General features: G+C 44.7%; 1 protein-coding gene across 5 annotated transcripts in view; it reads left to right on the top strand.

The window, feature by feature from the left end:
- The window catches only part of CDAN1 (codanin 1), a 122,995-nt gene that overhangs the window by 72,159 nt on the left and 36,417 nt on the right, over positions 1-14,419 (top strand). For 4 of the 5 annotated variants that reach the window (XM_033951365.1, XM_033951363.1, XM_033951367.1 and 1 more), the window contains exon 15: positions 11,007-11,091. In XM_033951365.1, the coding sequence (XP_033807256.1) occupies positions 11,007-11,091 (85 nt within the window). The remainder of the gene's footprint in view (positions 1-11,006; positions 11,092-14,419) is intronic. The other variant, XM_033951364.1, reaches the window with a different exon arrangement.

Genomic DNA, 14,419 nt, shown 5'->3' with positions numbered 1-14,419 from the left:
TCCAGGACCATCTTCGGAAGACCCAATTTTGGATGGTTTCAGAAAGCTCTCATAAAGTTTTCCTCTTCAAGCTATTTAGACTCCTAGGTGTATGGAATGAAAGCCTAGAGAAGCAGGTTTTAGAGTAGGCAAAACTGTTGTTATACTCAGCCTGTAGAACTGAAAAAAAAAATCCAGTGCAGGATGTTTCTGTGCTTAAAGGTTTTAAAGCATTGTTCTTTTTGCTTTATTGTAACTAGATTGAAATTCTTTGCATGTAATTTTTAATTGGAATATTGATAAAGCTCTGTACCAAAAAAGATCATTTATAAAGTGGAATTGATCTACCTGTCGCATGCCTTCCAAATGTGACTCATAATTCTTCATTTGCCTTCAGCAAATGGGCAAGACAGATGGCAACATGTGATGGAGTCTTACATGAGTGAGGTACTAATGATGTATCACTTTTTTCTGGTTGTTCTTTATATCAACTGCCTAGGAGATTGTGGCCAAGGCTTTCTCTAAGATGGCCCATTCACCTTCATCATAATGGACCATTAATTCCGTTTCCCAATACATAGTATATATTGTGATGAACCTACGCCCCTATAAATATCTATAGAAGCTGGATATACTACTACACTTCCCCTTCTGCATTCGCGGTGATAGGGGAAAAGCATGGAGCGAATACTGAAAAACTGCGGATAACTTTGTATGTTCACGGTTTTTCGGTAACAAACCCCTAAAAAAAATAAAAACCCGGGAATAACCTAAGTTGATTTGCTCCGGGAGCAGCGATTTCCTATTACATAAATTTGGGGGCAGAACCAGAGAACAAAAAAACGTGAATAATCGAAACCGCAGTTAACAAAACCGTGAATACTGAGGGGGAAGTGTATACTATTTGTTATAACAAACAAATTTCCACAATAATTTTTATTGAAATTTTAATAGAACAGTACAGTATAGTATTCAACATATGAACCATAAATTTGTCTTCCAAACATACATTGTCTCCCAGCACTGCCTTTATCCCCTCCCCCTCCACCCCCTACATCAATAAATTCCTTCCCATAGAGTGCCCTATTGTTCCTTCAAGACACTACCTCCAATAAACCCTCCCTCCCCCTTCTTTTTCTACCCCTTAATCATTGATAGGTTCATTGTTGTTTCTCAAAGTATCATTTTAGCTTAGCCACCCATGCTTCCATATTGGCTATAGTCTCTAATCGATCCTTCCATTCTTCCAAAGCAGGAGATAGTCAACTTTTCCAATGCCTGGCAATCAAGCACTTTGCAGCTGCCAAGCCCATCCATGGCAACCAGCTCTGCCATTTCAAGGATGGGAATAACTAGGTATTATAATGTTCTGAGGCTTACTGTAGGGGAATCATATTATCCTTTTCATGGGATTTTTTTTGGCTCATATGCAACTTAGGAACTTTATGCTAACCCAGGGATAGGAGTGTGCATCATCAGTAGAAGATAAACATATTGAAAATGTATGGGTATTATTAGGGAGTGTGCCAAGATTCATCTCTGTTTTATATCAGTATTTGTGGGTAAAAGACAGACAAAAATACCCATACATAGACAAATGGGAAAGGGATTTGGGATGTACATTTTCTAGGGAGGAATGGGATAGAATATGTCTAAAGGTTCAAAGAGAATCCCCATGTTTATTGGTACAAGAAAATGTTTATAAAGTTTAAACCAGATGGTATTTAACACCTGACTGAAAAAAATGTGTCTTAATCTGTCTAATAATTACTGGAGATGTGTATCTGAGGAACTGTTCAGAGTTTCAAACATTCAAAAAATTTTGTTTTGTCCTGATTTAATTTCAGTTTAAATTCCCGCATCCAGGACTCTATCAGAAGCAATACCGACTCAATAAGTTGGATGCTGTTGGGTAAGGCTCTGCAGCATGAGATGACTATTGTGATATCTGCATAGCTGAAGAGCTTTAGACCCAGGTTACTCAATGAGTGGCTCAGTGAGGAAAGATACACATTAAATAGTGTAGGAGAGAGTGGGGAGCCCTGTGGGACTCTGCAGGGGTTTTTCCAGATAGTAGAAGATGTCATTAAATCTAACCTGATAAGGTCTTGATTCGAGGAACCCTTTGAACCATGTAAAGACTTTGCCCTGAATTCCCAAGGCATCTAATGATTCCAACAATTTGAGATGGTCTACAAGATCGAAGGCGCTATGTAAATCAAATTGGAGTACTAAAGCATTACTAACCCTGCTCAGAAGGCTGTTCAAATGATCAAGTAGAGTAGATAACACCGTCTCTATACTAAAGTGAGATCTGAAACCTGATTGAGAATCATGTAACAAGGAATGATGCTCCAGATATTTTGTTAATTGCATTTGCACCAGCCCCTCCATGATTTTTACAAAAAAAAAAAAAAAGGATGGACGATATTGGTTGTTAAATGAATAACTGCTTTGGTTTGCCTTTCCTCATACCTCACTTTTGTCATGTTTTTTTTCTTTTCCTCACACTGCCTCTTTCTGTATTTTTTTTTGCAGTTGTTTGGAGGCTAACTCCACTCATACAGTAAAAAAACATGTTCTGCCTTTGCTTCTGTAGGAATTCTCAATCTTTATTTTTAAGTTTAGTCATAACATCCTTTATCCCAGGACAAGCAGGCAGCATATTCTTAACACATGGGTGACGTCACCAACGGAGCCCCGGTACGGACCTTTTTAACTAGAAAGTTCTAGTTGGCCGCACCGCACATGCGCGAGTGCCTTCCCGCCCGACGGAGGAGAGCGTGGTCCCCAGTTTCTTCGTTTCCGCGGAGCGAAGAAGACGCATGTGTTTTCAACGGCCGTTGAAAAACTAATTTTTGCCTTCCCGCTCGCGTATTTTTTTCACTTTTTTTCCTTTTTTCTTATCGGATTCCCTTTATTTTTGTTTAAAAAAAAACTCGTCGAGTTTTCCTTATTTTTTCAGGCCGGCCCCGGCGGGGCCTGTTGCCACCATACAGGCCTCCGGGTTCGATTTTGTGGAGGCCGTGTTTCCATTCATGCCCCCTCAACCGGGTTTTAAGAAGTGCCAGCGGTGTGCATGCCCGATCTCCCTCACCGACCCACACAATTGGTGCCTCCAGTGCTTGGGTCCAGAGCATCGGGCTGACACCTGCACCTGCTGTGCTACGCTTAAAAAGCGTACTTTGAAAAATCGGCAGATCCAGCAAAATATTTTGTTTGGTACCAGATCTGCCATTAAACCGGCTGCGACGTCGACGGCACCACAAAAGTCGGCACCGACAACATCAACACCACCGGACCCTTCCTCGGGGTCGTTGGGCCCAGGTAAGCCGGCTAAGAAGCCTCCCACTTCCCTTGAGCGCCCTCCTGCCACGGTTGCGACACCGGCCCTCCCGGCACCACACCGGCCCCGCAAACGCTCCGCTCTGATCTCGGTGAGTGCCTCATCATCGGCCTCCTCATCGCCGGAGTGTAGAGTGGCACCTATGGTACCAAAGAAGAAAAAAGCGGTACCGGTGCCTCCCCTGGACGACCGCATCGCGGCCATACTCCAAACACAGTTACAGGAGCAGCTGCAACAACAGCTCCAACAACTGTTGCCGGCGTTGCTGGCACCGCACCTTCCGGTACGGGACCGGTCCGAGCCTCACACTGACCCATCGGTGTCGACCCCCTCGGTACCGATTAATACTTCCATGCCGGTGCTCTTGGCAGAAACACCTACAGTACATACCCGTGATGCTGCTGACCCTGTCCGGTCCCAGGAACGACATCGGTCTTCCTCACCCGGTACCGCCTCGGTGCGCTCAGGCAAATCTCTTTCAAAGACTCGCCATGCCGAGCCCTCCACACCGATGTCCAAACGTACGCACCCCGATGTTAGGGACCCAGATTTGTGGGAAGACTCCCCTCACGGTACCGAGGAGGACGCTTCGTCAACCGACGAAGAACCCTCCATGACCGACACCGTCTCCAAACCAGAGCAATCCTCTTTCTCCAAATTCCTTAGGGAGATGTCAGCAGCTCTTTCCATTCCCTTAGAGTCCGACTCTAAAAAGTCTCAGACTTTCCTCGATGCCCTAGACTTTGAGCAACCTCCCAAAGAATTTCTGAAGTTGCCCGTCCACGACATCTTACGGGAAACTTTCTATAAAAACTGGGAAGCTCCCCTCACGGTTCCTGGAGCCCCTCGTAAATTGGATAGCTTATACCGGATTATTCCAATCCCAGGGTTTGATAAACCTCAATTGCCCCACGAGTCCCTCCTGGTGGAATCTACTTTGAAAAAATCTCAGGGTTCCAGTGTATATGCCTCCACCCCTCCTGGCAGAGAGGGAAAAACCATGGATAAATTTGGTAAGCGCCTTTTCCAAAATGCCATGTTAGCCAATAGAGCCAACAACTACACCTTCCACTTCTCCTTCTACATGAAGTATCTGGTGCAACAGCTCTCCTCCTTACAGAAATACCTTCCTGAACGTAAGGTCCCTCTTTTCCAGCAACATATTTCCAGCCTCCTCCAACTCAGGAAATTCATGGTTCGCTCCATCTACGACTCATTTGAGCTGACCTCTCGCGCATCTGCCATGGCGGTGGCCATGCGACGTTTGGCATGGCTGAGAGTCTCTGACCTGGACATTAATCACCAGGACTGCCTGGCTAACGCACCTTGTCTGGGTGATGAACTCTTCGGAGAGTCCCTGGACTCAACAACCCAGAAACTCTCAGCACATGAGACCAGGTGGGACACTCTGATTAAACCTAAAAAGAAGACTCCACCTGCTCGTACCTACAGACAGCAGTCTTCCTACCAGCGCAGGTTCTCGTCCAGACCTCTCAACCCGCCTCAACAGCAGCCTCGCCGACCTCGTCAACAGCATCAATCTCAGGCTCGCTCACAGTCTCACCAACCTGCCAAGCCTCTCCCTCCGTCAAAACCATCTCAGCCCTTTTGACTTTTTCCTCCAGGGCATAGCCAGTCTCCCATTATCATTGCCTCTTCCTCAGCCTATTTGAGGTCGCCTCCAAATCTTCCTCAGCCGTTGGGAGGTCATCACATCAGACCAATGGGTCCTCAACATCATTCGCCACGGCTACTCTCTCAACTTCCAGACTCTTCCACCAGACAATCCTCCCGTAGAGTCTGCTTCTCACTCCTCCCAAACCCCCCTCCTCCTGAGGGAGGTCCAATCCATCCTTCTCAATGCCATCGAAGAGGTGCCTCCGGACCAAATGGGTCAGGGATTCTACTCCCGCTACTTCCTGGTTCCCAAGAAGACAGGAGACCTTCGTCCCATCCTCGATCTCAGGGACCTCAACAAGTGTCTGGTCAAGGAGAAGTTCAGAATGCTGTCCCTTGCCACGCTTTACCCTCTTCTCTCTCAACACGACTGGCTATGTTCCCTGGACCTCAAAGAGGCCTACACTCACATCCCAATCAATCCGACTTCACGTCGCTACCTACAGTTTCAGATACAGCACCGTCACTATCAGTACAAAGTGCTACCTTTTGGCCTCGCTTCATCGCCCAGGGTGTTCACCAAGTGCCTTATTGTGGTGGCGGCCTTCCTCAGGTCTCACAACCTCCAGGTGTTCCCCTACTTGGACGATTGGTTGGTGAAAGCACCTACGTCTCCACTTGTGCTACAAGCCACTCATCACACCATCTCTTTCCTCCATCTCCTGGGGTTCGAGATCAACTACCCCAAGTCGCATCTGCTTCCCACACAGCGACTTCAGTTCATTGGAGCAGTTCTCGACACCACACTAATGAGGGCGTTTCTCCCCTCCGACCGTCAACGGACCCTGCTCCACCTCTGTCGTCAGGTGCTCCTTCATCACTCCATTCCTGCCCGACAGATGATGGTCCTCCTGGGCCACATGGCCTCGACGGTCCATGTGCTTCTTCTGGCGCGACTCCACCTCAGAACACCTCAATGGACTCTTGCCAACCAATGGTCACAGACCACGGATCTTCTTTCTCATCCCATCTCTGTGACATCGTCTCTTCAGCAATCTCTTCAATGGTGGTTGAACTCCTCAAATATTTCCAGGGGTCTACTCTTTCATCTACCCCCTCACTCCATGATCATAACCACGGATGCCTCCCCCTATGCGTGGGGAGCTCACCTGGGAGATCTATGCACCCAGGGACTCTGGACCCCTCAGGAGCGTCAACATCACATCAATTTCCTGGAACTCAGAGCCATGTTCTATGCTCTCAAGGCCTTCCAGCACCTTCTCTGCCCTCAGGTTCTTCTCCTGTGCACAGGCAATCAAGTTGCCATGTACTACATAAACAAGCAATGCGGCACCGGATCTTGCCTCCTTTGTCAGGAGGCTCTCAGCATCTGGACCTGGGCCACGGCCCGCAATCTCTTCCTCAAGGCTGTCTATATCCAGGGCGAACAGAACTCCCTGACCGACAATCTCAGCTGCATCCTTCAACCTCACGAGTGGACTCTGGATCCTTCAACACTCCACTCCATCTTTGCTTGCTGGGGCACTCCGCAGGTGGACCTCTTTGCAGCGCCTCACAACCATCAGCTGCCCCAGTTCTGTTCCAGACTCTTCTCTCCTCATCGTCTGACCCCAGATGCATTCCTGCTCGACTGGACGGATCGGTTCCTCTATGCCTTTCCTCCACTGCCTCTGATATTGCGGACGTTATCCAAACTCCGCAGGGACAGGGCCACCATGATTCTCATCGCTCCTCGGTGGCCTCGCCAACACTGGTTCTCCCTCCTGCTTCAGCTCAGCTCCAGGGAGCCCATTCCTCTTCCTGTGTTTCCTACTCTACTTACGCAGCAATGTCAGTCTCTACTGCATCCCAATCTGTCTTCGCTCCACCTGACAGCTTGGTTTCTCTCGGGCTGACCTCTCCAGAGAATCTGTCTCAGCCTGTCCGTCGCATTTTGGATGCCTCCAGGAAACCGGCCACCCTCCAATGTTACCATCAGAAGTGGACCAGGTTCTCCTCTTGGTGTCTACTGCATCATCACGATCCCACCTCATTAGCGGTGGAAACTGTACTGGACTATTTGCTCTCTCTGTCCGACGCTGGCCTCAAGTCTACCTCAATCAGAGTCCACCTCAGTGCCATCACTGCGTTTCATGAGCCTATCCTCGGAAAACCTCTCACGGCTCATCCACTGGTTTCCCAGTTCATGAGAGGCCTCTTCAAGGTCAAACCACCTCTGAAGCCTCCTCCTGTCGTCTGGGACCTGAATGTGGTTTTATCAGCCCTCATGAAACCCCCTTTTGAGCCTCTTGCCACAACTTCGCTCAAACTTCTAACATGGAAGGTGCTTTTCCTCATTGCCATCACCTCTGCCAGGAGGGTTAGTGAGATGCATGCACTGGTCGCCGATTCACCGTTCACTGTTTTTCACCATGACAAGGTGGTTCTGCGTACCCATCCTAAATTCCTTCCCAAGGTGGTCTCGGCTTTTCACCTCAACCAGTCCATTGTGTTGCCTGTCTTTTTCCCTAAACCCCATTCTCATCCTGGGGAATAGGCGTTGCACATGCTGGATTGTAAGCGTGCCCTTGCATACTACCTTGACCGTACCAGGGCTCACCGCTCGTCCCCTCAGCTCTTCCTGACCTTCGATCCTAACCGTATAGGTCGTCCTGTCTCTAAACGGACGCTTTCCAACTGGCTTGCTGCCTGTATTGCGTTCTGTTATGCTCGGGCCGGTCTCTCACTGGAAGGTGCTGTCACGGCCCACAGGGTCAGAGCTATGGCTGCTTCTGTGGCTTTCCTCCGTTCCACACCCATCGAGGAAATCTGCAAGGCTGCCACTTGGTCCTCAGTTCACACGTTCACTACTCACTACTGTCTGGATGCCTTCTCCAGACGGGATGGACACTTCGGCCAATCTGTGTTACAAAATTTATTTTCCTAATGGCCAACCATCCCTCCTCCCTCTCTGTTAGCTTGGAGGTCACCCATGCGTTAAGAATATGCTGCCTGCTTGTCCTGGGATAAAGCACAGTTACTTACCGTAACAGGTGTTATCCAGGGACAGCAGGCAGATATTCTTACGTCCCACCCTCCTCCCCGGGTTGGCTTCTTAGCTGGCTTATCTTAACTGGGGACCACGCTCTCCTCCATCGGGCGGGAAGGCACTCACGCATGTGCGGTGCGACCAACTAGAACTTTCTAGTTAAAAAGGTCCGTACCGGGGCTCCGTCGGTGACGTCGCCCATGCGTTAAGAATATCTGCCTGCTGTCCCTGGATAACACCTGTTACGGTAAGTAACTGCTTTTTCTGAAATATCAAACAACTGTTGAGTTGACTTTTAAAGATTTCTTCATTCTATCACCTTCTTGTTGATGAGTTCTGTGTTTTTTTAGGGATAAATACTCTTTCTGTAGTTTCAATTTCCTAACGCAAGAGTCTGTGTTGTGTTGGTATTCTGGCTGAATCCTATACCACCATTGCCGACTCACACACCAACTTATAGCTTTCCGATAAAGGTTTTCCTTTGTCATAGTGATGAAAATTGACCAATCGAAGAACATCCAGTCTACATGGCAGTGTAGCAGTTGACTGACTTCCCAATGAGCTAGTTTTTAGGTTCAGATCACAAACTAGACAATGCCATACTAACTAGTTATGCATAATTACCTACAACACAAAAGCAGACAGTGTATACTGGGGATCTCTGAATATTGTCTAATCAAGCTGAAATTTGACACATGAATAAGACATAACAAGTGAACAAAATTAAGCCTTGTGGAGACGAGATTTGATGAGGTTGATTGGATTTTTTTTTTTGGGGGGGGGGTTTGGGCATACTACTGTGGCCCACTCAAAATTAGTAGCCAGGAAAGATGCCATTTTTGGGTCCTCCGTTTTGAAGGCAGGCTCGGCAAGATTCTGGGGTCTGCTTTAATATGTCCCTAGCATTCAGGACTACTTAACACATTGCACTAGAAAGAAAGATTAGGTTCTTACCATGGTAATCTTTCTTGTAGATGTGTCTAGTTGTCCTGAAGTCCTACCCTGTGTATGGGCTTTGCCTGCATTCTGCTTTAGGATCAGTCTGGATTTGAAGAATTTTCTGTCTGAGAAGCTGAGAGGATAAAAAAATAAAAGAAAGATGATGCATAGGAAAATCCTCATGACCATATTGTCTAGCTTAAGTCTCTGCTTGATAGCAGGTCATACAAGTAGCTATGAGCTCTATACATAATTAGTGCTGGTTGCACAAGTTTGGATGTTATAATGTTATTTACTATGTTACAGAGCAGAACAAAATTGTAGTGTCAGGGAATTTTCCCTGTTTTCCTCCTTATAGTTGTGTCTTATTACACAGCTACTCGATTGCTTTTGTACATACTGAGGGGGCAGGAGCAGCTCCCTGGGAAGGGAGGTAGAGTTGAAAACACGATTGACAGTTTTCTTCAAGCAGCTTGTTCAAATACAAGACCTTAGTGTTCAGGACCAATAGACACATCTACAAGAAGAAGACTACCAAAGTTAGAGCCTAATCTTTGTGTAGTATGCATGTAGCTCAGGTATCAAACTGCATTGCAATGTGGTCTCTTTTGAGAGGGATTACAAAATCCTCATTCTCCCTCATTAGAAAGTGCTTTACTATCAAAATACTGAGGAGCTCAGTTTGCATAGTACCTTTAAATGGCAAAGCTCAAATTGCAATTGTTCTGTCTACATCTTGTTGATGGACATTATCCACAGGTTCTGGACTGGTCTGATGGGCTAAAGCAGTGGTTCCCAACCCTGTCCTGGAGGAACATCAGGCCAATTGGGTTTTCAGGCTAGCCCTAATGAATATGCATGAAGCAAATTTGCATGCCTATCACTTCCATCATATGCAAATCTCTCTCATGCATATTCATTAGGGCTAGCCTGAAAACCCGATTGGCCTGGTGTTCCTCCAGGACAGGGTTGGGAACCACTGGGCTAAAGGAAAGGAAATTAGCAGGTAAGGCTTAATTTTCCCATAGTAGTGTTCACAATGATTGCCCTAGTAAGAATGTGCTGATGTGAGAGCAATAAGGAAACTACATTAGAGGGCAATTTTAAAAGATACTGTGCTTATGAAGGGAAATAAGCCTTACCTGCTAATTTCCTTTCCTTTAGCCCAGTGGTTCCCAACCCTGTCCTGGAGGAACACCAGGCCAATCGGGTTTTCAGGCTAGCCCTAATGAATATGCAAGATACTGTGCTTATGAAGGGAAACAGGTTATTTGAAAAAAATTCATGTAATGTGTGGGTAAAAGGATATATATTTCTGCCTGCCTTGAGAAGAGGGGTTTCCAAGGGTAATGCTAAGGCAAGGATTTTATTTATTGATTTCTTAAAATGCTTATCCCATTTTCTTATTTTCTAACAATGTATATAATATTGTATTTTCAATAGTACGTCTGTTTTCACCCGGAAAACAGGTACATATGTCTATGGGTACTTTTTTTCTTAGGTTTCAAAGTGATGCAAAATCCATGGCTGAAAAGTACACATGGATTTTGCATCAATGTTGGCATTATTTAAATTACTATATCAATGTTAAATATTTAAATGCCTCTTTATAGGCTTTCCTCATTAATAATGGTAACAAAAATAAGAGTTCTAATAGGAGGTAGTACATAAGAACTTAAGCGTAGCCATACTTGATCAGACCAATGGTCCATCTAGCCCAGCAGAGGCCAACCCAGGTCACAAGTACCAGATAGGGCACTTGTGGAGAACGATTGTGGTGTAAGGGCTTAGTCACTACAGTTTCATTGTAAAGGATTCAGTCAACTGGGCTAGATCTTACATTCTTATCCCTATAGATCTGGATATCATTATAACCCGAACTCTGAGATATGTGATAGTAATCACTCTAGATACAAATTCTTTGTAATTACAGTTAACTGTGAATGACTGTTATACTGGCTGTATATTTTATGAGAAGGGTTACAATACATTATTTTAATGCATAAAAAGATAAACCTGATGTTTTATTTTCTCAACCACTTTCCTCTATTCATCCATTTATCTACCACAACAAAGCAGATATATGATCCTTAAAGAAGAAAAAGAAATGAGTTTCCTAAACAAGCTACTTCTCCTTGCTGTGCTTGGCTGGCTCTTTCAGGTACAGAATGACACACTCCATTATTTTGATGAAGCAGATATATTTGTAACTGTACATAATTAGTTGACCATTATCTTCCTTCCAACTAATCACATAATTACACCTAAAATAGAATGGCTATGTATGAGAAGATTTAAAAAGTGATTATAATAGTGGTGGCATTGAAATATTTCAGACTGGTATTCTTGGAAGAAGGAAAAAGATACCCCTTAGAATTTCTACTTTCCATATCGGTATATAAGTGATGTCAGTGGAACTTGTACATCAGAGAATGCTACATGTTCTTACACAGATTATTGTTATGTTATCACTGATTCTACATTGGTTGCATCCAAGCTTTTAGGTTTTGGTTTGGTGATGGTATTATATTTGACAGTAACTTGTTTTTGAGTAACACCACTCTACATGCTCTTAGGGCAAAAGACCTACCTATCTAAGACTGTTCAGTTTTGGTGCCTAAAGGCCTGTATAGTCAGTAATTTTAAGGATGACTTGCTACAAAGTGACTGTGTCTACCAATGCCTTACAGCTGGTAAAGTGTCATATGACCCTTAGTAATGCAGTATATATCTTAGAGGCAGCACTTTACGCATTTAGGGTCTGATTCTATATATCTTGCCTTAAAAATCAGTGCTAAATTGTGCTGTTCTTATCCCAAAAATATGTAACGCAAAATGGACTGGGGCTGAGGGCAAAAGCCTTCCTCTATCTCAGAGTTTTAGGATATGACCTCAGAACATACACCCCTCCTCCCATCAGAACTGTCTCAAATCATTTTCAGCCTCTCTCACCAGAATTTAAAGTTGTGACCAACTGACTTGATCTCACCAAAATTCAAATTTGTGAACAATGGACTTTCCTGCCTCAGTCACCTCAAGCCCAGGTCAATCAGGTTTGAGTACCCATTATATGATATAAAGACAAACTGCTCACAGCACACCCTGAAGTAAGCCACAACATAAGGGCTGAAGCATCAGTTCTACCTACTCAGATGTGGTGAAACCCATAAAACTGCAACAATCACTTGTTAAATTAGGGCATTTTAAACACATACTACTAAATCCTGCTTAGCTCTGTTGAAGTCTGTTTTAGCCTTCACCATCCATTTCAGGAAGGCATTCTATGCATTCATTATCTTTACATTTTTATTATTCAGATTCAGATTTAATTTCCTGCCTTTCATTTAACAACAAAGTGTGTTACAATAAAAGTAAAATACAGTAATATTTATATCACAAGAGGATTGTGAAAATTTGTAAGAGGACCTTGGAGACTGGGCATCAAAATGGCAAATGATGTTTAATGTGAGTAAGTGCAAAGTGATGCATGTGGGAAAGAGGAACCCGAACTATAGATATGTATTAGGTGTCACTGTCCAGGAAAAGGATCTAGGTGTCATGGATACATTGAAACCCTCGGTTCAATGTGCGGCAGCGGCTAAGAAAGCAAATAGAACATTGGGAATTATCAGGAAAGGAATGGAAAACAAAGATGAAAGTGATATAATGTCCTTGTATCGCTCAGTGGTACAGCTGCACTTCAAATACTGTATGCAATTCTGGTCACTGTATCTCAATAAAGATATAGTGGAATTAGAAAAGGTACAGAGAAGGGCAACGAAAATGCTAAAAGAGGTGAGACAACTTTTCTATGAGGAAAGGCTAAAGTAGCTAGAGCTCTTCAGCTTGGAGAAGCGATGGCTCAAGGGTGATATGATAGAGGTGTATAAAACACTGAGTGAAGTTGAAGGGGTAGATGTGAATCGCTTGTTTACTCTTTCCAAAAATACTAACATGAGTGTGACGGCAGAAAAGGGCCGGCGGCCCAACAAGTCTGCCCACTCAAAAACCCTCCCTCCTCGAGAATCCATTTTTTAAGCATTCCTCTGGAGTGACCCCCACCAGACGGTCCCATCGTCCCTTGAAGTCGAGTGTGGTACTGGCCTCAACTACCTGACGTGGAAGACCATTCCATCAATCAATTACCCTTTCGGTGAAGAAGTATTTCCTGGTGTCCCCATGAAATCTTCCCCCCCCCCCTGAGTTTTAGCGGGTGCCCTCTTGTCGCCATGGGACCCATCGGATAAAAGATTTCTTCCTCCACCTCAATGCGGCCCATGACGTATTTGAATGTTTCTATCATGTCCCCCCTTTCTCTGCGCTCTTCTAGAGAATATAAGTGCAGCCTGTTCAGACGTTCTTCATATGGGAGATCCTTGAGTCCTGAAACCATCCTAGTGGCCATTCGCTGAATCGACTCCATTCTCTTCACATCCTTTTGATAATGTGGCCTCCAAAACTGAACATAGTACTCCATGTGAGGTCTCACCATGGATCTGTATAACGGCAGTATAACTTCAGGCTTTCGGCTGATAAAGCTTCTTCTAATGCATCCCAGCATTTATTTGGCCTTTGCTGACACTTTCTCCACCTGATTGGCAACTTTCATATCATCCTGGATGATTATTCCCAAGTCCCGTTCTGCTGCAGTTTTTGTTAGGTTTTCACCATTCAGGGTGTACGTTCTGCATGGATTACCTTTACCAAGGTACATTACCTTACATTTTTTGGCATTAAAATTATTATTATTTTCGTTTCAATGACTCCTTCTATATTCAGAAAAAGGGAGTCGCGATGGGGGCTACTTTGCCCCTTCCATCGCCTGTCTATTCATGGCTATGTTCGAGGAGACGTTTATTTATCCTTCTGACTTTTTTCCATATATCTTTTATTGGAAAAGATATATTGATGATATCTTTTTTGTTTGGCAGGGATCTCTATCTGAGTTGGACAGGTTTCTGACTTACTTGAATCAATGTAACAGTAATATACAGTTTACTATGACTCACAATTCAAAGGTTATTAATTTTCTGGATGTACAACTCAGCTATGCTGAGGGTCATTTTGAGACCTCTATTTTTCGCACACAGACTGATTGCAACACTGTGCTTCACTATCGCAGTTATCATCCTAAAGCTTTGCGCAATAGTATCCCTATGGGCCAGATGCTCAGATTGAAACGTTTATGTTTCTCTAGGAATGATTTTAAGATCCAGTGTGGTAACATGGCCCAGAGATTTCAACAACGTGGCTATCCCACATCTGTAATCAGACAAGCAGCTAAACGTGCAATGAATGCTGAACGTCAATGGCTCTTGCACCCCAAACTTCCTGAGAATACTTCTGATTGCAGAGTCACCTGCGTTCTACCTTTCTCTCCTCTGTCCATCCACTTACAAAATATCATTGGTCAGCACTGGCATCTTTGGGGCTTCCATCCTGAATTTAAAGAACATCCTAGATTTGACTTTAAGCGTGGCAAAAACTTG

This window comes from Geotrypetes seraphini, chromosome 7 (genome assembly GCF_902459505.1).
Source record: "Geotrypetes seraphini chromosome 7, aGeoSer1.1, whole genome shotgun sequence".
Taxonomy (NCBI): domain Eukaryota; kingdom Metazoa; phylum Chordata; class Amphibia; order Gymnophiona; family Dermophiidae; genus Geotrypetes; species Geotrypetes seraphini.
Note: the sequence above shows the minus strand (reverse complement) of the source record. Positions and strands in the feature narration are given on the sequence as shown.